The following is a 25,879-nucleotide window of genomic DNA, read 5'->3' as shown; positions in this document are numbered from 1 at the left end:
AAGCTGCCTGACCTACTGAGTTGCTCCAGCACTTTGTGTCGGTCTTCTGTATAAACCAACATCTGCAGTTCATACACATGAATATTGATAGCCTTAATGAACCTCACACAGCGTGGACATTTCCTTTTCACAGATTCAAGAACAGCTTCGTAACCATTGTTTTCAGACTCTTAAGAGGTTGTCAATTAATGTATATGCAAACATTTCCTATCTCTCAATCTACCTCTATGTGACCCATGCGCTTTTCTTAATCTGTACTTTCTCCATAGTTGTAACACTGTTCTTTACTCTTTCTTTCCTCTTTTTGCACCATCTGTTGTACTCCTATATAGTTTTGCTTCTAATCATGTATGGTATGATTTATGTAAATCAAAGTTCTTGACTGTACCTCGATACACGTGGTAATAATAATCCAATATCCATACTGGTTCTTGTCCAACGAGCAAACCATTTGGAAGCAGGAGTGGTCATTATTGATCATGTGCATGATTAATAGACAGTAGGTGCAGGAGTAGGACATTCGGCCCTTCAAGCCAGCACTGCTATTCACTGTGATCATGGCTGATCATCCACAATCAGTATCCCGTTCCTGCCTTCTCCCCATATCCCTTGACTCCGCTATCTTTAAGAGATCCATCCAAACTCTCTTGAAAGCATCCAGTGAATCGACCAGCACTGCTTTCTGAGGCAGAGAATTCCACAGATTCACAACTCTCTTGGTGAAAAAGCTTTCCTCATCTCCGTTCTAAATGGCCTACCTCTTATTCTTAAACTGTGGCCCCTGGTTCTGGACTCCCCCAACATCGGGAACATGTTTCCTGCCTCGAGCTTGTCCAATCCCTTAATAATCTTACATGTTTCAATATGATCCCCTCTCATCCTTCTAAATTCCAGTGTATACACGCCCAGTCGCTCTATTCTTTCAACATATGACAGTCCCGCCATCCCGGGAATTAACCTAGTGAACCTACGCTGCACTCTCTCAATAGCAAGAATGTCCTTCCTCAAATTTGGAGACAAACTGCACACAATCCTCCAGGTGTGGTCTCACCAAGTTCCTGTACAACTGGAGAAAGACCTCTCAATACTCAACTCCACTTGTTACGAAAGCCAACATTCCATTGGCTTTCTTCACTGCCTGCTGTACCAGCATGTTCCTTTCAGTGACTGATGCACGAGAACACCCAGATCTCATTGTACGTTCCCTTTTCCTAACTTGACACCATTCAGATAATAATCTGCCTTCCTGTTCTTGCCACCAAAGTGGATAAGCTCACATTAACCTGCATCTACCATGCATCTGCCCACTCACCCAACCTGTCCAAGTCACCCTGCATCCTCATAGCATCCTTTTCACAGTTCACTGCCACCCAGCATCTGCAAATTGTCATCTGCAAATTTGCTATTGTTACTTTTAATCCCTTCATCTAAATCATTAATGTATATTGTAAATAGCTGCGGTCCTAGCACTGAGCCTTGGGTACCCCTTTAGTCACTGCCTGCCATTCTGAAAGGGACCAGTTAATCCCTACTCTTTATTTCCTGTCAGTACCCTACCCCCAATACCATTTGATCTAATTTTGCCCACTAGTCCCCTATGTGGGAACCTATCAAAGGCTTTCTGAAAGTCCAGGTACACTACATCCACTGGCTCTCCCTTGTTCATTTTCCTAGTTACATCCTCAAAAATTTCCAGAGGATTAGTCAAGCATGATTTTCTCTTTATAAATTCGTGCAGACTCGGACCAATCCTGTTACTGCTATCCAAATGTACCGCTATTTCATCTTTTATAATTGACTCCAGCATCTTCTCCACCACCGATGTCAGGCAAACTGGTCTATAATTCCCTGTTTTCTCTCCCCCTCCTTTCTTAAAAAGTGGGATAACATTAGCTACCCTCCAATCCACAGGAACTGATCCTGAATCTATAGAACATTGGAAAAGGATCACCTATGCGTCCACGATTTCTAGAGCCACCTCCTTAAGTACCCTGGGATGCAGACCATCAGGCCCTGGGGATTTATCAGCCTTCAGTCCCATCAGTCTACCCAACACTATTTCCTGCCTAATGTGAATTTCCTTCAGTTCTCCGTCACCCTGTCCTCTGGTCACTAGTACATTCGGGAGATTGTTTGTGTCTTCCTTAGTTTAGACAGATCCAAATTTACCTATTCAACTCGTCTGCCATTTCCTTTTTCCCCATAATAAATTCATCTGTTTCAGTCTTCAAGGGACCCACATTTGTCTTAACTATTTTTTTCCTCTTCACATACCTAAAGAACCTTTTACTATCCTCCTTTTTATTCTTGGCTAGCTTACCTTCATACTTCATCTTTTCTCCCCGTATTGCCTTTTTAGTTATCTTCTGGTGCTCTTTAAAAGTTTCCCAATCCTCTGGCTTCCCGCTCATCTTTGCTCTGTTATACTTCTCTTTTATTTTTATACTGTCCTTAACTTCCCTTGTCAGCCACAGTTGCCTCTTACTCCCCTTAGAATCTTTCTTCCTCTTTGGAATGAACTGATCCTGCACCTTCTGTATTATTCACAGAAATACCTGCCATTGCTGTTCCACCGTCATTCCTGCTAGGGTCTCTTTCCAGTCAACTTTGGCCAGCTCCTCCCTCATGCCTCCATAGTCCCCTTTGCTCAACTGTAATACTGACACTTCTGATTTTCCCTTCTCCCCATCAAATTGTAGTAAAACTTATTATATTATGGTCACTACCTCCTAATAGCTCCTTTCCCTTGAGTTCCCTTATCAAATTTGGTTTATTAGACAACACTAAATCCAGAATTGCATTCCTGGTAGGCTCCAGTACAAGCTGCTCAAAGAATCCATCTCGGATGCACTCCACAAACTCCCTTTCTTGAGGTCCAGTACCAACCTAACTTTCCTAGTCTACCTGCATGTTGAAATCTCTCATAACCACCGTAGCTTTACCCTCCTCTCCCCTCCTGAACGTGCAGCCCTCCACTCCTCTCCCCTCCTGAACGTGCAGCCCTCCACTCCTCTCCCCTCCTGAACGTGCAGCCCTCCACTCCTCTCCGCTCCTGAACGTGCAGCCCTCCACTCACTCCGCAACAACCCGGACTTAATCATCGAACCCGCTGACAAGGGAGGTGCTGTGGTAGTCTGGCGTGCTGACCTATACCGGACCGAGGCCAGACGACAACTCTGACACCTCTTCCTACCTATCCCTGGACCATGACCCCACCGATAAACACCAGACCTTTATCATCAGCACCATCACGGACCTCACCATCTCCGGCGATCTACCCCCCAATGCCTCCAAACTCATAGTTCCCCAGCCCCGCACGGCCCGATTCTTCCTCCTACCCAAAATCCATAAACAGAACTGTCCCGGCAGACCCATTGTCTCTGCCTGCTCATGCCCCACTGAACTTATCTCCACCTACCTCGACTCCATCCTATCCCCCCCCCCCGTGGTTAAATCCCTCTTCACCTACGTCCAAGACACCTCACACGCTCTCCATCTCCTCGATAACTTCCGGTTCCCAGGCCCCCACTGCCTCAGGGGCCACAGTTTAAGAATAAGGGGTAGGCCATTTAGAACGGAGATGAGGAAGAACTTTTTCAGTCAGAGAGTGGTGAAGGTGTGGAATTCTCTGCCTCAGAAGGAAGTGGAGGCCAGTTCATTGGATGCTTTCAAGAGAGAGCTGGATAGAGCTCTTAAGGATAGCGGAGTGAGGGGGTATGGGGAGAAGGCAGGAACGGGGTACTGATTGAGAGTGATCAGCCATGATCGCATTGAATGGCGGTGCTGGCTCGAAGGGCTGAATGGCCTACTCCTGCACCTATTGTCTATTGTCTATTGTCATCTTTACCATGGATGTCCAGTCACTCTACACTTCCATCCCCCACAAGGATGGTCTCGAAGCCCTCCGTGTCTTCCTCGACCGCAGAACCAGCCAATCCCCATCTACCAACACTCTCCTCCGCCTAGCAGAGCTGGTTCTTACCCTCAACAACTTCTCCTTTGACTCCTTCCACTTCCTCCAAACCAGAGGCGTAGCTATGGGCACTCGCATGGGCCCTAGCTACGCCTGCCTCTTTGTCGGGTACGTCGAACAATCCCTGTTCCGGGCGTACACTGGCCCCATCCCCGAACTCTACCTCCGCTACATCGATGACTGCATTGGTGCTACCTCTTGTACCCATGCAGAACTCACTAACTTCATACACTTCACCTCCAATTTCCATCCTGCCCTTAAATATACCTGGACTATCTCCGACATCTCCCTCCCGTTTCTGGACCTCACCATCTCCATCACAGGAGACAGACTAGTGACGGACATTTACTATAAACCCACTGACTCGCACAGCTATCTGGACAACACTTCTTCCCACCCGGTCCCCTGCAAAAAGTCTACCCCCTACTCCCAATTCCTCCGTCTACGCCGCATCTGCGCCCGGGATGAGGTGTTCCACACTAGGGCTTCAGAGATGTCCTCGTTCTTCAGGAAACGGGGCTTCCCCTCCTCCATTATAGATGAGGCTCTCACTAGGGTCTCTTCTACATCCCGCAGCTCCGCTCTTGCTCCCCTTCCCCCTACTCGCAACAAGGACAGAATCCCCCTCGTTCTCACCTTCCACCCCACCAGCCAGCGGATCCAACAAATCATCCACCAACATTTCCGTCACCTACAACGGGACCCCACCACTGGCCATATCTTCCCATCCCCTCCCCTCTCTGCGTTCCGCAGAGACCGTTCCCTCCGTAACTCCCTGGTCCACTCGTCCCTTCCTACCCAAACCACCCCAACCCCGGGCACTTTCCCCTGCAACCGCACGAGATGCAACACCTGCCCCTTTACCTCCCCCCTCAACTCCATCCAAGGACCCAAACAGTCTTTCCAGGTGAGACAAAGGTTCACCTGCACCTCCTCCAACCTCATCTATTGCATCTGCTGCTCTAGATGTCAACTTATTTACATCGGCGAAACCAAGCGCAGGCTCGGCGATCGCTTCGCTGAACACCTGCGCACGGTCCGCATTAACCAAACTGATCTCCCGGTGGCCGAGCACTTCAACTCCCCCTCCCATTCCCAGTCTGACCTTTCTGTCAAGGGCCTCCTCCAGTGCCGTAGTGAGGCCCACCGGAAATTGGAGGAACAGCACCTCATATTTCGCCTGGGCAGTTTGCAGCCCAGTGGTATGAACATCGACTTCTCCAACTTTAGATTGTTCCTCTGTCCCTCCCGTCCCCTCTTCCTTCCCAGATCTCCCTCTATCTTCCTGTCTCCACCTATATCCTTCCTTTGTCCCGCCCCCCTGACATCAGTCTGAAGAAGGGTCTCGACCCAAAACGTCACCCATTCCTTCTCTCCCGAGATGCTGCCTGACCTGCTGAGTTACTTCAGCATTTTGTGAATAAGTAGCTTTACCTTTGCTACATGCCAATTTTAACTCTTGATTCAACTTGCACCCTATATCCAGGCTACTGTTTGGGGACCTGTAGATTACTCCCATTAGGGTCTTTTTGCCCTTACAATTCCTCCGATCTATCTTTACTGACTCTACATCTTCTGATTCTATGTCACCCTTTGCAAGGGACTGAATTTCATTCCTTACCAACAGAGCTACCCCACCCCCTCAGCCCACCTTTTTGTCTTTTCGATAGGACGTATATCCCTGAATATTCAGTTCTCAGTCCTGGTCCTCTTGCAGCCATGTCTCTGTAATTCCCACAACATCAAACTTGCCAATCTCTAACTGAGCCTTACGCTCATCCACTTTATTTTTTATACTCTATGCATTCATATACAAAACTTTAACTTCGGTATTCATCTCCCCTCTCCCCTCCCCTATTGGCCCTGACCTTACTCTCTTATCCCTTCTCGAACTTTCCTTCCCATTAATTCGGGAGTCTTTTGTAATTTTTCCTGTACTCACTTCACCTTTAACTGCATCCTTATACTCCCAATTTGTCAACATATGTGCACACAATTCCTAACCAACAGATACCCAGGAATGGCAAACTTGACCACTGAATCCATGAATGTTAACTGCCCTTTCTTGTACTATTGGCTGTGGGTTTGCACTATATTCTTGCCAGCAGAGGTCTCCTGGCAAGACTCGCCAGAGGTACGTTGCAAGGTTAACTGCTTGAGAGAATCAGGGGGTCACGAATACATGTACATCTGTGTACTTGCATCCACAAATTGTGGTTGAGGTTCTTTAGACTCTGGCATAATTGCTTCAAATCTCGAGGCATGACTAATCTTTGTTTCTGTTTTACATTCTACAGAGTATTGCAACTGGAATCATTGCTATCTTAGCCTCCAGAAACCTCCTCAAAGTAAAGCTAGTAAGTGGTTACATGTTTCCTGTGCATTCAGGCATTTTATGAAGGTGTGATATTGATTCTGTGATTATCCCAATCGCAGAAACTGCAGTTGTGCAACATTCTGCTGATTGAATAACGTTTGGGTTCCTGGATTGGTGACTAGTCAGATGAGTTAATGTTCTTATCTCTACTACAGACTGCTGCAAAGCAATAGCCTCTTATTACTTGAATAACAAGCACCATGCATGCTACTCCATAACGATGAATTGTTTCCCTGTGCCTAGTTGAAGTATATCATTGTTTTGATGTGTGTTTACTTTTAGATTTGATAAGGAAGGACTGATTAGGTATGATAAAGTGTGTGTTCCAATTTGTCAACTGCTTAAAAGCTCTGATTGTTCCAGTAATCCATTCTGATCAGATTGTCTCTCCAAACAGCTTTGTGTGTAATCTTTGCTGACGTATACACTCTGTGGCTGCCCACTGTACTTCTTTCTCTTGGTTAAACTTAGCACTTTCTTTTCATTTCCTGTCTATCAGCCATCTCTTATTTCTCCCTCCTCACTTTGCTAAATCCCTGCCACTTTTCTTCTCTCGGACAACCAATCCAGTAAAAATATCACAATCTTACCCCTTCCCACAAACTCCCTACATTTCTTTCACCTCTTTCACCCCCCCCCCCAGATAACCAATTCAGCCTAAATCACAATCTTATCCCCCCCCTACACTCCCTACATTTCTTTTAGCTCATAGCTACACCCATTTCTGTCTCTGTGACTGTCCTATTACCAGCACTGATATCTCGCCCAAACCCTTATCTTTAATCTTCCCACAATGTCTCAGTTGCTCTCTGCCATTGAATCTATGACTTGTTGTCAGTTTACTTGCCGTATACAGCCTTAAGATGGAAACAACACAGAAAACATTGACAAATGTGTTGCCAGGACTCGAGGACCTAAGTTATGGGGAGAGGTTGGCCAGGCAAGGACTTTATTCCTTGGAGTATTGGGAACTGGGGGGTGATGTTAGATGTGTATAAAATCATGAGGGCACTAGTTAGGTTTAATAGGAACCTGATGGGCAACCTTTTCACACAGAGGATAGTATGTGAATGGAATAAGCTGTCAAAGAATGTTTTTGAGACACATATTAGAATAATATTTAAAAGACATTTTGATAGATACATGGGAAAGAAATGTTTTGAGGGACGTGAGCAAATAGGATCAGCCTAGTTGGACATCTTGGTCATCCAGGACGCATTGGGCTGAACTCTATGGCAAGAAGTCCATTGCATCGCAGAGGCAGTTTGGGCAAAACAGAGTGAAGTGGAGGTAGCATGGGGAGGATATTGTCATCTGTGTGATGTTTCAGTCAAACCAATCTAGGTCATGGAGCAGCATGAAGTGGAGGTGACAGTATCAGTGATTATTGCTATAGTCACACCTTTGGCGCACATTTCTTTACTTCATCTTCTACCTTCAGACCAGCTCTCTCCGTTGTCATCCCTCTCAGCCTCTCAAACTTTCTGACATCCGTCTGATTTGGGTGAAGTTCCAGACGACGATTGGTGCATCCCAGCACTTGCTTTTTTAGGAAGAGCAGAGGAGAAACAGTCAATTGCTGAGGACGAAAATCAACATAAAAGGAAATAAATTAACGTACCTTTAAGCCTTGGTCTTGAGGTTAATCAAATTTAAAATGTAATTACATTTAATATTTGATCCCTAACTTGAACTAAGTATTCCATGACCCACTGATTATGGAGCTTATACCAGCCATAGGGACCAACGGTGCAGAAATGGGCCATTCAATTCGCCTTGTCTATGACGACCATCAAGCACCTTTCTGCGCTAATCTAATTGCCAGAACTTGGTCCATAATCTTCTGTTACTTGGCAGTTCAATGGCTCATCCAGATACTTAAATGTTGTCAGAGTCCTGCATCCAGCAGTCCCTCGGGCAGTGCGTTCCTATTCCAGCCATCCTCTGGGTGGATAAAATTCATCCACATCTCTGATAAACTGCCAGCCTCTTACCTTAAACCTACACTCTCCATTTCTCAGTACCTCTGCCACGAGGAAAGCTTTCTATTTTCTATTCTGCTATACCATTCAGGATTTTTGTACAACAGTTCCACCTTCAGCCCCCTCTGCTCCAAGGAAAATAAACCTAGTCTAATCAGTTCCTCCTCATAACTGGGATGCTCCATCTCTGGCAATGTGTTACATAGAAAATAGGTGCATGAGGAGGCCTTTCGGCCCTTTGAGTCAGCACCGCCATTCATTGTGATCATGGCTGATCATCCACAATCAGTAACCTGTGCCCAACTTCTCCCCATATCCCTTGATTCCGCTAGCCCCTAGAGCTCTATCTAACTCTCTCTTAAATTCATCCAGTGATTTGGCCTCCACTGCCCTCTGTGGCAGAAAATTCCACAAATTCACAGCTCTCTGGGTGAAAAACTTCCTTCTCGCCTCAGTTTTAAATGGCCTCCCCTTTATTCTGAGACTGGCCCCTGGTTCCGGACTCGCCCAACATTGGGAACATTTTTCCTGTGTCGGTGAATCTCCTCTGTCTACTCCTCAACAAACATAGCCTTCCTTCAGAATGACAAACCAAACTAAACATGGTATTCCAGCTGAGGCCGAACCAATGTTTTATAAAACTATACCATAACCTCCCTGCTATTTTATTGTATGTCCCTGGTTAATTGTCAAGTATCCCATATGCCTTCTTCAATGCCTCTTCTACTTGTCCTGCAGCCCTCAATTATACATGGAATTGTTAGTTAATATTCCCCAGGGTTCTACCATTCATTGTGTATTCCTCCTGTTATTGTGTATGTCCTCCCAAAGTGCATCAGCTCACATGTGTCAGGATTAAATTCCATCTGCCATTGTTCTGCCCATTTTGCCGACCAATTGATATCAACATTTAGCCCAAAACCATCCTTTCCCCTATCAACAACACCAATTGTGTTCTGTCTGTGTTTGTTGAGGAGGGATCATTTCTAATGTATTCCTTTGAATTAATGATGGGCCACTTATCGGAGTTGTGTTGTGTAATGGGTTTGTTGAACTTCTGCCTTTATGTCCACAGCACTGGGGGCTGATGTTAAGCTCTCTGCTAAATTCGTTGATGTCTTTGGCATGCTCGGCTGGACTATTTCTCGCTGTTGTGCTAACAATATCTCAAGGAGGCAGGAACCTGATTTCTGGTTGCAATTCTACAATGGTGCCAGCTATTTCCAGCGAGTCAATGATGATGAACTGTCCCTTTGATACAACCCGAATCTATGTAAGTAATTCATTCCTGCAGCCTTTAAGAGAATAATGGGGAAAATGTTGTTTTACCCACCAAATCTACTCCTTTGTAAGGCTTTGTTTGAGAGGATTCAGTCTGTCGCCAAATACTCTATTGAACTTTGACAGGTCTCTGATAGATAGGTGTGTGGTAGAGTTAGTTGCATCATGGTTTGGTTGAGCAATTTGAATGCCCAAAAACTAAGGAGGTTGCAGAAAGCAGTGAATCTTGTCCGGTCCATCACAGGTATTAATATCCCCACCAATTAATATCCCCACCAGCAAAAGGATATACAGGATATACAGGAAGCACTGCCATAAGAAGGCAGCTAATATCATTAAATACCTAATATCATCAAATAGGCTATTCTCTCTTCTTGCTGCTTCCATCACAAAGGTAATATAAGAGCCTGAGAACCGATTCCTCCGGGTTCAAAAAACAGCTTCTTATCAACCATCATGCTCTTGAACCACACTGCACAACCCTGACCAAACCTGCCTCAGCAACAAACTACTGTGGGCTTTGTGTAATATTGCAATTCGTACTTCAGCTAGCATTATTATAATCTGGTTACCTGGTGTAATTGCTAACATTGTTTATTGCATATTTATTTGTCATGTTGTATTTATGTGCCAGTAATGCTGCAGCAAGTAAGAATGTTATTGTTCCATTCCTGGTGCATATGACAATTACACACCTGACTCTTGACTCCTGAAGTGCCTGCTTGTGTTTGCTGACATGCCCTTCAACCTGATCTAAGTGGCTGCTCTGAGCCATGAGTTTGGATACTAGATTTTGTTAACCTTGAGAAGCATAATTTCCTGCTTTTCTTCCTAGCAGGGAGACTCAGGATCTAGAACAGAAGAAAGAACATTGGTTGTTGCTTGTGTCCCTGTTGTTTACCTGCTTTCCCCTTTAGTCAGTTACTGCCAGGCTCTTGAATGGCAAAGTATCACAAATAACACAGTTGAAGCTAATTCACCCTTTCTGTTAGTATTGGCCTTCTGAAGGACATCTCCATCCAATCCCATTACTCTTTCTTGTCCTGGAGCCTTAAAAATGCTCTTCTGGCGATTCTTAAATTCTGTCGTGGAATATAGGCGTCATCGGCAAAGCTGATATTTATTGCCGAACCCTAACTCCCCTTCCGAAGGTGGTGTGCTGACAACTTGATGTATGACAGTCTATTTGGTGAATTTTCCCACAGTGCTGATTAGCAGGGAGTTCAACAATTTTGAACCAGCAATTATAATATTTATAACATTAGGAATGTTAATAGTATTTCCAAGTCAAGTTGGAAAACGCTTGGCAAAGTTGGGGTTCCTATGCACCTGCTGCTGTTTTGTCCATGTCGAGATCTTGGTTCTCGAAAATGTTGTTGAAGAAACCTTGGCTCATTGTAATTGGTTAAATTTATCATCCATTATTAAAAATACTTGAATTCTCCTACCCCCTCACCAATGGGCCTTCATGAGCTTGGTATCTGCAGTGCAGTATCTGCACTGAGAATGGGACTAAAGGGAAATCCCTGCCACATGGAAGAAAGTGGTTTCTTTTCCCGCTTGCAAAAAAAGCTAAACTGCTGCAAGCCATTCTCAATTCTGATACAGGGTCTCAATTAAAATAACCACAACTCCTTTCCTCCCTGACTGATGCTGCTTAACCCCTGACTTCCACCAGCAGTTTGTAGGGTTTTGTGCTCCAGGATTCCAGTATCTGCAGTCTTTTGTGTGTCTACTTTCCCACTTGAAACTGCTAGAAAATTTAATGGGAAGTGTTCTTATAAATCTCTGGTTAAAAGAACTTCTCCCTTCCTCTCCTGAAGATAAATCAATGCTTTCTAGTTGCTGACTCCCAGGCTCCCACTCACTGAGTTGCCCAACACGGCTTAATAGCAGGATATTATTTTTGTTAATTGGTCAGATGATTGATTCATATTTAAATAGGAAAATAACTGCAGATGCTGGTACAAATCGAAGGTATCACAAAATGCTGGAGTAACTCAGCAGGTCAGGCAGCATCTAGGAGAGAGGGAACGTGTGACGTTTCTGGTCGAGACCCTTCAGTCAGTCTGAAGAACGGTCTCTTCCTGAAACGTCACCCGTTCCCTCTCTCCTGGATGCTGCCTGACCTGCTGAGTTACTCCAGCATTTTGTGATACCTTCGATTCATATTTAAAACTGACTGGTAGTTTTTACTGAACTGCCATCACAGTTGACTGCACCATTGAGTATGAGTGAACTGCTCCTTAAGTCTATTGAAAATTTACTGTTCACCGTTGGAGAGTCTGCAATACCATGTGATGGAAGGTATTTGTGGGTCCTGTAGAAGCTTTGAATGTTATCAGGAGGCGTTTCTGCAAGGACTTGCTGGTTAAATTGGGCTGAAGGTTGCATATTGTAATATTTTAATCTCTAGGATTTCTTCATGTTCTGACCATCATGCAGTAAATCCTGCAGTAAAAACAAAAATACAATAAAAATATAAGGCAACATTAGTGGATAGAGAAACATTCACTGGCTTAGGTTGATGACCTTTCATCAAACATTTATTCTAGTACTTTGCTTTCAAAATTAAACTACTCCCGCTTTACCTTGGATGTTGGACCTTTAGCTGTCATGGTATTGACACTGGACTGACTGCAGCTTTGGCTAAAACTTTTCCAATCCTGCTTTCTCATCATACTGGTTAATATGCAAACAATATTTTGAGCTTGGGGCAGGCTGCGTTAAAATCAATATATTTGGAGCTAACAGCTTAGTGTTTGTCACCTTTAGGGCTTTGTGCTTGTCACCTTTGGATACCACTGAGTTTGGAACCTTTTCTATATCTTCATACTACTCCATTGTACTTTCATAGAAAACATTAAAGTCATAGTCATACGCCACAGAAACTAATTCTGAATTAGTCCCATTTGACTTGTGGTGAGTAGGGAAGGATTTAGAGGATCTGAAAGGCAATCTCTAAACCTTTTCTACCATGTTCCTGTCCAAATATCTTCATACATTGCAATTTTCTGCATCTACCACTTCCCTGGCAGCTTGTTTCACATACCAAGCACCTTCTGTGTGGAAAAGATTGCCTTTCAGATCCTCTTTAAATCTTTCCCTACTCACCATAAACCTATGCCCTTTTGTTTACCCCCTCCCCCCAACTCTGGTGGGGTAAAAAACAGTGACCATTCACATTATCTATGCCCCTTATTATTTTCTAACTCTCTAAGGTCACCCCTCAGCCTCCTTCACACCTGGGTAAACAGTCGCAGCCTAATGAGTTGTGTTTAGAATATCAAGTTTAGTGCAGAGTAGAGGTACCTTCTGAATTGAACACTACCTAATCCGGCGTCACTTTCCAACTTGGAATCAATTGGAAGGATGAGAACTTGAAATGTGATGAAATAATCAGTATTCGAGAATCAGTTCTTTGGAGTGATTTGTCTGGTCTGATGATTCTCTTCTTTGTTCATTCCCAGGACACCACACTGTCTTTATGGATCCCATCGATAGTACTGTCAATAGTGGAGGGAATCCTCTCCATGTGTTGCTTTGTGGCGTCAATGATTCTTCGTGGGATTGGCCCCTGTGCACAGAATGACATGGTGGACCGGGTAAGTCAGGGGTTGAAGGCTATGTTTTACATTTGTGCTTATTTTAACTGTAGGCAGTGGAGGAAATATGGTATCACTCAAGAGACAAATGCTGCCATCACACTTGCATCTTGTATATTTTCTGGTACACTGTCTAAATTATAGATATTCCTCATACTATTACACACAGTGTGGGAGGCGAGAGCACAATATTATACTTGAAAGTAACTTTGTGAAGTGAATGACACCGTGCCTACAGATCACATTTCATCTTGTCCGTTCAGCCTAAGCTTTTAAAAACTTTGTCCGGAACCTTACTTTTGTAAATCAATGTTGTTCAACAGATCAAGGAGGAAGATCCAGCGAAAGGGAAGAAATACAGAGAACTGGAAACTTACAAACTCATCACTGGCAGCCGAGAAATCCAGCTGTAGAAACCTGGGTAAGTGAAGTGGCTTTCCTCTTCATTCGGACGATTTACTGAAGTTACTTGAGGATCTAACCAATATTGCAAACTCTAGTTACAGAAACTGGGGCGCTGCAAGGCTCAGTGCTGGGACCCAAGTTATTTACAATATATATTAACGATTTAGACGGAATTAAATGTAACATCTCCAAGTTTGCGGATGACACAAAGCTGGGTGGCAATGTGAGCTGCGAGGAGGATGCTATGAGGCTGCAGGGTGACTTGGATAGGTTGGGTGAGTGGGCAGATGCATGGCAGATGCAGGATAATGTGGATAAATGTGAGGTTATCCACTGGTGGCAAGAACAAGAAGGCAGATTATTATCTGAATGGTGTTAGATTAGGAAAAGGGGAGGTGCAACGAGACCGAGGTGTCCTTGTACATCAGTCACTGAAAGTAAGCATGCAGGTACAGCAGGCAGTGAAGAAAGCTAATGGATTTCATAGCGAGAGGATTTGAGTATCGGAGCAAGGAGATCCTACTGCAGTTGTGCAAGGCCCTGGTGAGACCACACCTGGGGTATTGTATGCAGTTTTGATCTCCTAATTTGAGGAAGGACATTCTTGCTGTTGAGGGAGTGCAGCTGAGGTTCACCAGGTTAATCCCCGGGAGGCGGACTGACTTATGATGAAAGAATGTCTGAAGAAGGGTCTCGACCCGAAAATTCACTCATTCCTTCTCTCCTGAGATGCTGCCTGACCTGCTGAGTTCCTCCAGCATTTTGTGAATAAATACCTTCGATTTGTACCAGCATCTGCAGTTATTTTCTTATATGATGAAAGAATGGGTCGACTGCTCTAATATTCAATGGAATTTAGAAGGATGAGAGGGGATCTTATAGAAAAATATAAAATTCCTAAGCGAATGGACAGGCTCGATGCATGAAAAATGTTCCCGATGTTGGGGGAATCCAGAACCAAGGGTCACAGTTTAAGAATAACGGGCAGGCCATTTTGGACTGAGATGAGGAAAATCTTTTTCAGCCAGACAGTTGTGAATCTGTGGAATTCTCTGCCACAGGAGGCAGTGGAGACCAATTCATTGGATGTTTTCAAGAGAGAGTTAGATATAGCTCTTGGGGCTAACACAATCGAGGGATATGGGGAGAAACCACGAACAGGATACTGATTAGCCTACTCCTGCATCTATTTTCTGTTTCTATCATGGAACAGGCCCTTTCACCTGCGATGTCTGTGCCAAATAAACTATCCCTTCTGCCCATACATGATGCACATCTCACCTTTTGCTCTATAGCTATGTGTCTATCTACAACAGTCTTAAACACCACTATTGTATCTGCTTCCACCACGATCCCTGGCACCACATTGCAGCCACTGATGATTATGTAAAAAGAAACTGCCCCACACATCTCCTTTAAACTTCACACATCTCCTTTAGCCATTCCCCCCTCATCTCCAGTAGTTGATATTTCTACCCTAGGGGAAAAAGGTTACGACTGTTTACTCTATCTATGTATCTCATAATTTGATGAACTTCTATCCTGTCTCCCCCAGCATCTAATCCAGACAGCATCCTGGTAAGCTACCTGCCCATTCCCCAAAGCCTCCACATCCTTCCTGTAATAGGTGACCAGAACTGCACACAATACCCCAAATTCAGCCTAACGAAGTTTATAAAGCTGAAACATGACTCTTATTAACTTTTATACTCAATACCCTAACTGATAAGGCAAGCTTTCCATACTGTATGCCTTTTTTTACTACTATATCAACTTGTGTGTCTACTTTCAGGGAGTTATGGACTTGGACCCCAAGATCTCTCTGTACATCAATAGAAACATAGAAAATTGGTGCAGGAGGAGGCCGTTCGACCCTGCGAGCCAGCACCGCCATTCCATATGATCATAGCTGATCATCCAGAATCAATACCCTGTTCCTGCTTTCTCCCCATATCCCTTGATTCCGTTAGCCCTAAAAGCTATATCTAACTCTCTCGTGAAAACATCACAATGCTGAAAAAGTATTCTGCCATTAGCTGAATACTTCCACCTTACATTCAACCTCCCAAAGCCCAACACCTCACACTTACAAAATTTGTTTCCCTGAATTAATCTAAATTTGGGGGGGGAGATTGGGTAAGAAAATGGCATTGAATTAAAAGATCAACCATGATCTTATTGAGTAAGGCGTGTTGTGACCTGCTCCTATTCTTGTTCATCGCCCACCCTCCTTGTGAACGTGCTATGGGAAGCTTTCAAGGTTCTAGCTATCTTCCAACTTCACTTGCAGTGTTGACTTGAGGAATGAGATGGGAAAACTTCTGTGTCCATCACAGCGGGGGCAAAACGATGGTTACATCTAATGGAGCTTCTTCCCTTACAATTCTTCTGACCATATTGAGACCTCCTGGTTCTGTGGAGGGTTTGGCTCTGCAGATGGCAGTGTGTACGACAGGGAGCTAGATGATATCAGAGGTAGCATCACCCCAAGATGTGCCTTAGTTACCATTGTAGGAGGATTGCTGTAAGTAGAGGGGCAGGCTGGAGATAAAATAGATATTCTGTTATTACAAGAGGTTAGTCATTTCCTCCTTTATTAAATTGTGGGATCACATTTGCAATCTTTTAATCCACATGAACAATTCTGGAATAACCAAAGCATTCATCATCTATATTGCTACCTATGTCAAAACGCTGGGATGTGGTTACTAGTTTGCAGTGATTTATTGGGTTGTAATCCCATCAATTTATACATTTTTTTAGTTTATTTCTTCCATTGCTCATTTTATCTTAAAGGGATAAAAGTCATTAACCTAAATCGTTGACTCTGTTTCTCTCTCCACAGATATTGGCTGATCCACCAAATGTTTCCAGCATTCTGTTCACACTTCAGATTTGCAGCAGGTTTTCATGTTTGTACAGTTGTTTGAAGTCAATTGTTAATGATGGTCCTTGAAAAAACAACACATTAGAACATTTTAAAGGGGATAATAGGTTTTTAATGAATACCCTTAAAATATCTATTGGTTTCCTTTTACTCATTTTAAACATTTTTTAAGAAACCCATGGATTAGACATTGTGGTCATTGAAGTCCAAGAATCAAACATCAGCATGGCTATTCAAGTATTAATTCTTTAAATTGCTGTCACTTTGAAGCCTATGAATGCCTCTAATTATTGATCCTTGATGAATTAGCATTATATTATATAGATTTTTGTGTACTTTTGAGATTTATTTTCCTTCCCCATCCTCATTAATTCCACATCTCTCTCCCTGACATTTTCTTGCTCCCCTACACCCCATTATGGTTTTTTTTCATTGTGTGTTAAAGCAGGATTTGTGGTGTTCCTGTTGTGGTATTTATCTTTCGTAATCACTGCAACATTTGCTGTGGTACTTGGTTAGTAGTTGTCAGGGAACTGTACTATGGCATTCTCAGTGCTGAGTTAAGATGGCAATAGTTTTTTCCAATTATTGAGATTCCTCCTTGGTGTTGGGGATTTTGTCTTTATTGCAAGAAACACGGATTACTTGGGGAAGTGGTCCTCATTGTAATTGTATAAGGATCTGGTGAAACTAAACCTGGTGGGGTAAATAAAGTTTGGTCTCTGCACCTTGGAGTCAGTGTGGTATCTATCGATTCACTGGTTTGTTTCCTGGGATGAGAAGAATTGGACTCTACAGGGAGGATTAACCTGTGATCTAATGGAGTTAACTTCTATGGGGGATTGATGTTGTTCATCTGGGACTCCCTGAAATTATTCATTTTAAGAAAAATTAATGAGTCACCATGCTGGAGCTTTGCGCTTGCTTGGTGAGGGAGTTATTAAGAAGTGGGCAAACAGGTTTCTGGGATTAATGTCTGCTTATTTGGATGATCTGGGCAGATGTGGGTAAAATAATTCCAAGGCTAGGGAGAAGAAATTAACATATATGGGTGGGGTGGTGAAAAGTGTACATACAACAGTTCTACTTCATCACAGACTTGGAGCAAAGAGTAAAATGTTTCCAAAGATGATGCCCAAGTTATGAGGTTTATTTGGCTTTATGACATTTAATTTAAAGACAGCCTTTTATACAAAGCAGAAGCAGGAATTAAATGTTGGTTCTGTTTACTTTTTTGTTGCGCATATACAGTTAATACAAGTCATTGTATGCCTATATTGTATTAAATGGCACTGTTATTATCTTTCAAATAAAGTTTGCTGATAGATTTTCTCTGCGTCTCATGTTTTGCATAGTTTGATTTTGGGCTTAATGCCAAGACTAAATTAGTTATTTTCGACATTAAACTGCCAGTGCTTTTTAATATGCATTCATAGGGTGCTGGAGACAATGGCAAGGCCAGGATTTATTGCCTATCCTTGGATGCTTTTGAACTGAGTGTCAGCCATATTAATGTGTTTCTGGAGTCATTTAGGCTGGACAGCTGCAGGTGACAAAACTGCCCCTTCCCTAACAGATGTTACTGAACTGAATATATTTTAAAGGCATGCAGTAATTTTCTCATCACCATAATTTTTGATTATTTCTCCATGCAGATATATTTAATTGGCTGGATTTTAATTCAGTTGCTGTGGTAGTATTTGAATATATTCTTGAATTATTAGTCTATGCCTTTAATTTAGTGAAATAACAACTCGCCCCTAAGTCTTTGGGTGATGAGAGATGTGGGTCTAAGTGATGTGAAGTGAAATTTACAAGTTGAAACTTCAGAAAAGCAAGTAACTGAATTCAGATGAAAGATTCCAGACCTAAAATTTTAACTGTTTCTCTGCCTGATCTGCTGAGTGTCTCCAGTATTTTTTATTTGAGTATAAATGTACTAATTAGGAAGGTTTCAGAATTACTATCTATTTGTATAATGTGTCATAAGTCATACAACATGGAAGCAGGCCCTTCAGCCCACCAAGTCTGTGTCAATCATCAACTATCCATTTACACATCCTAACATAATCTCATTTATTTATTCACCCTGATTCTGATTTATTTACCCACATTCTGATTAATTTGCCATGGACTCTACCACCAGCCTACTCAAATGGGGCAAAAATTAACACTAATTAAGCTATCGATCTGCACATCTTTGGGCTGTGGGAGGAAACTGGAGCACCACATCACTTAGACCCACATCTCTCATCACCCAAAGACTTAGGGGCGAGTTGTTATTTCACTAAATTAAAGGCATAGACTAATAATTCAAGAATATATTCAAATACTACCACAGCAACTGAATTAAAATCCAGCCAATTAAATATATCTGCATGGAGAAATAATCAAAAATTATGGTGATGAGAAAATTACTGCATGCCTTTAAAATATATTCAGTTCAGTAACATCTGTTAGGGAAGGGGCAGTTTTGTCACCTGCAGCTGTCCAGCCTAACCACGCGGTCATAGTGAGAAGGTGCAAACTCCATATAGGCAGCATCGGAAGTTAGGATTGAACAAATTGAGTGAGTGGGCAAGAACATGGATGATGAAATAGCATATGAAAGGATTTGAAGTTATCTGCTTTGCACAAACAGAAAAGCAGTATTCTTGCAAACAGTGAGTTTGTTTCACGGACTCAGGATAAGTAAGCTACTTAGAAGTGAAAAGGAGAACTGCCTTTGCTAAGAGGGTGATGAACCTTTGGAATTATCTCCCCCAGAGGGCGGTGGAGCCTTGGTCATTGAGTTCATTCAAAATAGAAATATTTCCTGGAAATTAGAGGAATCGAGAGAAAATGGGGCTGAGGTAGATCAGTCATGATCTTGATGAATGGTGAAACAGGCTTAAAGAGCCAGATGGTCTACTCCAGCTCCAATTTATATTGACTCCAGAAATGCACTTTGACCTTTTACAAAGGGTGGCAGAAATTTAGGACACTAAATGCTGCTTGATCAATGGAAAAGTTCAATTTGTTCTCCAATAACGGATGTTGTAAATGCAGCTTGGTTTGATGGCAGGAAGGTGATTCAGTATTTTTCCCCCTTAAACTATAAGGTGTGAAGCCTTGGATAGACACAAAATGCAGGCAGCATCTCTCCAGAGGACAGGGTGACGTTTCGGGCCGAGATGCTTCAGACTCAAGGTTTGAAGCCTTCCTGTGCACTCGAGCATTGCTTTCTGTGAATGAAGTTCAGTTGGATTCCAGTGATCGTTGTATCTCCTAGTTTATCTATTAGATGGTACAGAAGTCATCAAGGAGATTCTCCTGCAAGACTGCGCCCATATTATCATATAGACTAATACTGTTTTATTATTGTCACGTGTACTGCGGTACATTCAAGCTTTTGTATGCGTGCTATCTAAATAAACCAGATCATACTATACACGTGTACAATTTAGTCAAAGAAAAAATACCAGAGTGTAGAATATGCTTTACAGCATTGTAACATTACAGTTCCAGAGAAAAAGTACTTTAGCAATGAAGTAATTTGGAAGATCAGGATCACACCTTTGCCTATCGAGCAGTTCAGTGGTCTGCTTATAGTGGGAAAGAAGCTGTTCCTTGTACTGTATTTTCAAGCTTTAGTATCTTCTGCTGGATGGGAGGAACCAGGGAGAAGAGAGTCCTTGCATATATTGGTTGCCTTCCTGAGATGTAGGTTGAAGTGTAGATGGAGTTGATGGTGAGGAGGCTGGTTTGTGTCATGGACTGGGCTACGTCCACACTCTGCAATTTCTAGCGGTCATGGGCAGAGCTGTTCCCAAACCAAGCTCTGATGCAACCTGATAATATGCTTTGTGTGGTGAAGCTGGTAAGAGTTGTTGGAGGCATACTGAACTTCTCTACTCTTTGGAAGTAGAGGCATTGGCGTGCTGCTTTGGCTGTACCTTCAATGTGGTTTGTCCATGGCAGATTGTTGGTGATATTTACATCCAGATGCTCTCGATCACTTCACCACCATTAATGTTGATTAGGGTATATACTCCACCACACTTCCTGGCTTCTTTGTCTTGACTTTGGGAAATCCAACTTTATGCCAATTCTCCCAGAAATTTTTAAAGCATTTTATAAGATGGAAAATAATGTTTTCAAGTCAAGTCAAATTTATTTGTCACATACACATACACGATGTGCAGTGAAATGAAAGTGGCAATGCCTGCGGGTTGTGCACAAAAAGAATTACAGTTACAGCATATAAATAAAGTTAATAAGTTACTATTAGTGTCGACAAAAATTTAGTCTCTGGGGTTATAAAAGTTGACAGTCCTGATGGCCTGTGGGAAGAAGCTCCGTCTCATCCTCTCCGTTCTCACAGCATGATAGCGGAGGCGTTTGCCTGATCGTAGCATCTGGAACAGTCCGTTACTGGGGTGGCAGGGGTCCCTCATGATCTTGCTTGCTCTGGATCTGCACCTCCTGATGTATAGGTCCTGCAGGGGGACGAGTGTAGTTCCCATGGTGCGTTCTGCCGAACGCACTACTCTCTGCAGGGCCATCCTGTCCTGGGCAGAGCTGTTCCCAAACTAGACTGTAATGTTGCCGGACAGGATGCTCTCTACAGCCCCAGAGTAGAAGCAATGAAGGATCCTCAGAGACACTCTGAATTTCCTCAGTTGTCTAAGGTGGTAAAGGCGCTGCTTAGCCTTACCCACCAGTGCGGCAATATGCGTTGCCCATGTCAGATCCTCTGTGATGCGGACTCCCAAGTATTTAAAACTGCTCACCCTATCCACAATAGACCTATTTATCTCCAGTGGCGTGTACGTCCTTGGATGTTTAGCCCTTCTGAAGTCCACAATCAGCTCCTTTGTTTTAGTGACATTCAAGAGGAGGCTATTGTCCTGACACCAGAGTGCCAGATCAGCCACCTCCTCCCGGTAGGCCTTCTCATCGTTGTTGGAGATCCGGCCCACCACCACAGTGTCATCAGCAAACTTGATGATGGAGTTTGAGCTGAACCTGGCCCCACAGTCATGTGTGTACAGGGAGTACAGTAGGGGGCTAAGGACGCAGCCCTGGGGGGATCCTATGTTCAGGGTGAGGGAGCTAGATGTGTGTTCCCCCATCCTGACCACTTGGGGCCTGGCAGTGAGAAAGTCCAGGACCCAGGCACACAGAGGGGTGCTAAGCCCCAGTTCCAGCAGCTTCTCAACCAGTCTGCTGGGGACTATTGTGTTGAATGCTGAACTAAAGTCAATGAACAGCATCCTCACATAGCCCCCCTGGCTGTCCAGATGAGAGAGAGCGGTGTGTAGAACCTGGGAGACCGCATCATCCGTGGACCTGTTCGGACGGTATGCGAACTGTAGTGGGTCCATGTTGCAAGGAAGGAGGGCGCAGATGTGCTTCTTGACTAGCCTCTCAAAGCATTTCATGACAACCGAGGTGAGGGCCACCGGTCGGTAGTCATTTAAACACGCTGGAGAGGCATTCTTGGGCACCGGTACAATGATGGATCTTTTGAAGCATGCAGGGACCACGGACTTTGCCAAGGAGAGGTTGAATATTGTGGTGAGCACTGGAGCAAGCTGAGTAGCACAAGACTTTAGTACTCGCCCAGATATACCATCTGGGCCTCCAGCTTTCCTCGTGTTCACACGCGTCAGAGCCCACCTCACCTCATGCTCGGACACCGAGAATGTGTGCACATCCCCGGCGGTGGATCCCCCTCCAGCCTCGCTAGCCAGCGCCCCTTCGGTGCTGTTTTTAGACGGCGAGCTGGTGGTGTTACCCGTCTCAAACCGTGCGTAAAAAGAGTTCAGGTCATCAGCTAAGGAGGAGCCGGCACTTTGTAGTATTCATTAACAACTGGTTAGAGTGAATATTTGATTAAATGAAATAATTATATGACTTGTATGCAGAGTGATACAATCTGGGTAGCTACAGAAAATTGATGTTTTTGGTTTACAGACAAATGGGCTTATGGATAGTCCTCGGGAGTGGAAGCTTTACATGATCTGCCGCCTATACGTGTCTTTGCTGCCCTCTATTGATCAATTGCACAACATGGAAGTCATTTACAAAAATACTTTGATTTAAATTCTAATTCAAAAATAAAATATTTTATGGATTCCTTCTCCGAATTCTCTATCATAGTCTATTGTTGATGCTCCTGTGAAATTATTTGTATTATTTTACTATGTATTGTATAATTTAGATGTTGAGCAGTGTTACATCATTGGCTGGGACAATTACTGAATGTCACCCTGAGTGACAACATCATGCAATTTTCCTGAAGAGTGAATGTCCTGTTGTCACTGTTAGTTACTGCACAAAACTCTTGAAGTTTTAAAGTCCAGCTGAAAACAATTACTGTTTGAGAATGTAGAAACAAGGAATCAGAGATGCTGGTTTACAAAAAAAAGACTGGAGTAACTCAGCAGGACTGAAGAAGAGTCTTGACCTGAAACTTCACCTATCCATGTTCCCCAGAGATGCTACCTGACCCACTGAGTTACTTTAATATTTTGTGTCTTTCACTGTTTGAGAATAGTGGTAACATGCCCAGTAGGTTTAAGCAGTTACTGAAACTTTCATCATAACCCATTCACGTTAGTGTCATTATTTCCTGCTATATGCAATTCTTGTTATCTGTGTACACCTGAGTACATACACAAGAAAGAGCACGGAATAATAGAACCTTTTCACCATGTTTCAATTTAAGTGCAGATTTTTCACCTTTCTAATATGCTTGGTCTCACTTTACCATCCACTTTCTCAGACTATAATTTCCATTCATCATTTGTTAAAACTTTTTTTTGTTTTTGATCCTTATTAATTCCCTGTTTTGGTACATTGTTTATCTAACCACATTTAGCATGGTGTTGAAATTAAACAGGGTGGGAGGATAAGCCTTGGGTTTCTATTTAATATGGTGGAATATGCTGGTTTATACTGGAGATAGACACAAAGTGCTGGAACAACTCAAGGGTCAGGCAGGTTAAACATGTTGGAGTCTATTCAACAGAAATAAAAGCTCACCGCATTGAAAAACTGGGAAAATATTAACTAAGCTGACAGGGGACAGAATATGAAAATAGGGTGGAAGTGCTGTAAACCAAATGACATAGTGAGGGGGGTCTTTGTTTTGGACATCGCTAGTAAAAAATGGTAACTTTGTCCCAAAATGCTACTACTGGCCATCAACTAACTATACAAATCGACTGATTGGCCCACCGAGATCATGCCATCCACTGATCATCCGACCACACTTCCTGCTGGACCCCCTGCAGTTTGCATATGAGCCAATAGATCAGTGGATGATGCAGTGAACATAGGCCTGTACTTCATCCTCCAGCACCTAGACCGTCAGGGGACCTATGCAAGGATTTTGTTTGTGGATTTTAGCTCTGCATTTAACACCATTGTGCCAAAGCTACTACACTCCAAACACTCCCAGTTGACTGTGCCTGAACCCCTCTGTCAGTGGATCATCAACTTCCTGATAGATAGGAAGCAGCATGCAAGGCTGGAAAAGCACATCTCGGACCTGCAGACCCTCAGCACAGGAACACCGCAAGGCAGTGGACACTCCCCTCTACTCTCTCTACACCAACGACTGCACCTTCACAGACCTCTCTGTCAAGCTTCTCAAGTTTGTGGATGACACAACCCTGATTGTACTGATTCAGGATGGGGAGGAATCTGCCTACAGACGGGAAGTGACACAGCTGGCATCCTGGCACCTTTGTAACAACCTGGAGCTCAATGCTCTTAAGACAGTGGAATTAATAAGTCGACTTTAGGAGAGCCCCCCCCACTGACCATCAACAACACCACAGTCACATCTGTGGAGTCATTTAAGTTCCTTGGAACCATCATCTCCAAGGACCTTAAATGGGGCCATCAACTCCACAGTCAAAAAGGCCCAACAGACAATGTACTTCCTGCGGCAGCTGAGAAAACACAATTTGCCACAGGCAATGATGGTCTAATTCTATACTGCCATTGTTGAATCTGTGCTCACCTTCTCCATCATGGTCTGGGTTGACGCTGCCACCAAGCACGACATCCGGAGGCTGCAACGAATCGTTCGATCAGCTGCAAAGGTTGTTGGCTGCAACCTTCCCCCCATTGACGAACTGTAGACAGCAAGGGCCAGGAAGCAAGTGGGTAAGATCATCTCTGACCCCTCTCACCCTGGCCACAAACTCTTTGAAGCACTTCCCTCTGCAAGGCGACTCTGGACTGTCAAAGCTGTCACAGCCAGACATAAAAACGGCTTTTTTTCCGCGAGTAGTATCTCTACTCAATAATCAAAAGTCTGTAGCCTCGTTTTGCTCTGGGTTATTTCATTCACATGTTTAAACTATAATGTTTTATTCTTAATGTTTTAATGTTTTATGCTTTATTCTTAATTGCTTACTGTATGTTCATGTTGTTACTTGCAAGTGGAGCACCAAGGCACATTCCTTGTCTGTGTACATACTTGGCCAATAAACTTATTCAATTCAATTCAACTAGTTCCGAGTTATCTCACTTTCTCATCCACTCCAGGCACAAGGCCATTTAACCAACAAACCTGTCAGTCTTTGGGATGTGGGAGGAAACTGGAGTACCCAAAGGAATCCCATGCAGTCACAGGGAGAAAATGCCATCTCCATACAAACAGCATCCGAGGTCAAGATCAAACCTGGTTCATTGGCAGTGCATCGACCTGAAACGTTGTCTGTCACTTTTCTCTCCACACTGACTCTGAGTTCCTCTAACACTTTGATTTATTTTTTTCCCCTCAAGATTTCAGCATCTGCAGTCTTTCGTGTCTCCATTGAATGAACATAGCACTACAATTGTCAAGGCAATCCTCATCTCCAGAGATTCCCAAACAGTGTCGCTGCCAGATTTTCTGGAAAGCTCTTCCTCCGGAATCAGTCGATTCCCATCCAAAACCAGCAGATACTTGTTGAGTTTCACTGTCTGAATAATTTGTTATCACCGAGCCCACAGCCAACAATGGACCATTGTGGGCTCTGCTTTTCCGTGATCATTGTTACTTTTTGCATATCTTTGCATATTTGTTCTATATCTCGCGTTTCCCTTTCCCCTCCCTCTCAGTCTGAAGGGTCTCGACCCGAAACGTCACCTAATCATTTTCTCCAGAGATGCTGCCCGACCCGCTGAGATACTCCAGCTTTTTGTGTCCGCCAATCGATCGGCGCTCCCTCTGCCAATGGCCGATCACTCGCGCTCCCTCTGCCAACGGCCGATCACTCGCGTTGCCTCCGGAAACAGCCGATCCTTCGTGACCACCTCCGGAAACAGCCGATCATCCGCGTTGCCACGGAAACAGCCGATCCTTCGTGCCTCCGTCCGGAAATAACC

The 25,879-nt window shown here is 43.6% G+C and overlaps 1 protein-coding gene and 1 long non-coding RNA gene across 2 annotated transcripts in view; one reads left to right on the top strand and one right to left on the bottom strand.

Moving 5' to 3' along the window:
- The window catches only part of krtcap3 (keratinocyte associated protein 3), a 29,587-nt gene extending 11,795 nt beyond the window's left edge, over positions 1-17,792 (top strand). Inside the window, exons 3-7 of the mRNA XM_078405892.1 lie at positions 6,271-6,330; positions 9,408-9,605; positions 13,084-13,218; positions 13,542-13,639; positions 16,469-17,792. Coding sequence (XP_078262018.1) covers positions 6,271-6,330; positions 9,408-9,605; positions 13,084-13,218; positions 13,542-13,631 — 483 coding nt within the window. The 3' untranslated portion in view covers positions 13,632-13,639; positions 16,469-17,792. The remainder of the gene's footprint in view (positions 1-6,270; positions 6,331-9,407; positions 9,606-13,083; positions 13,219-13,541; positions 13,640-16,468) is intronic.
- Positions 13,062-25,754, bottom strand: LOC144596991 (uncharacterized). The gene is made up of 3 exons (XR_013547679.1): positions 25,641-25,754; positions 16,437-16,574; positions 13,062-13,190 (listed from the first exon to the last, which is right to left on the bottom strand). It is a non-coding gene; the product is annotated as an uncharacterized LOC144596991 (long non-coding RNA).
- Positions 25,755-25,879: the final 125 nt, after the last annotated feature.

This window comes from Rhinoraja longicauda, chromosome 9 (assembly GCF_053455715.1).
Source record: "Rhinoraja longicauda isolate Sanriku21f chromosome 9, sRhiLon1.1, whole genome shotgun sequence".
NCBI lineage: Eukaryota > Metazoa > Chordata > Chondrichthyes > Rajiformes > Arhynchobatidae > Rhinoraja > Rhinoraja longicauda.
This window is presented reverse-complemented; position numbering and strand designations above follow the sequence as displayed.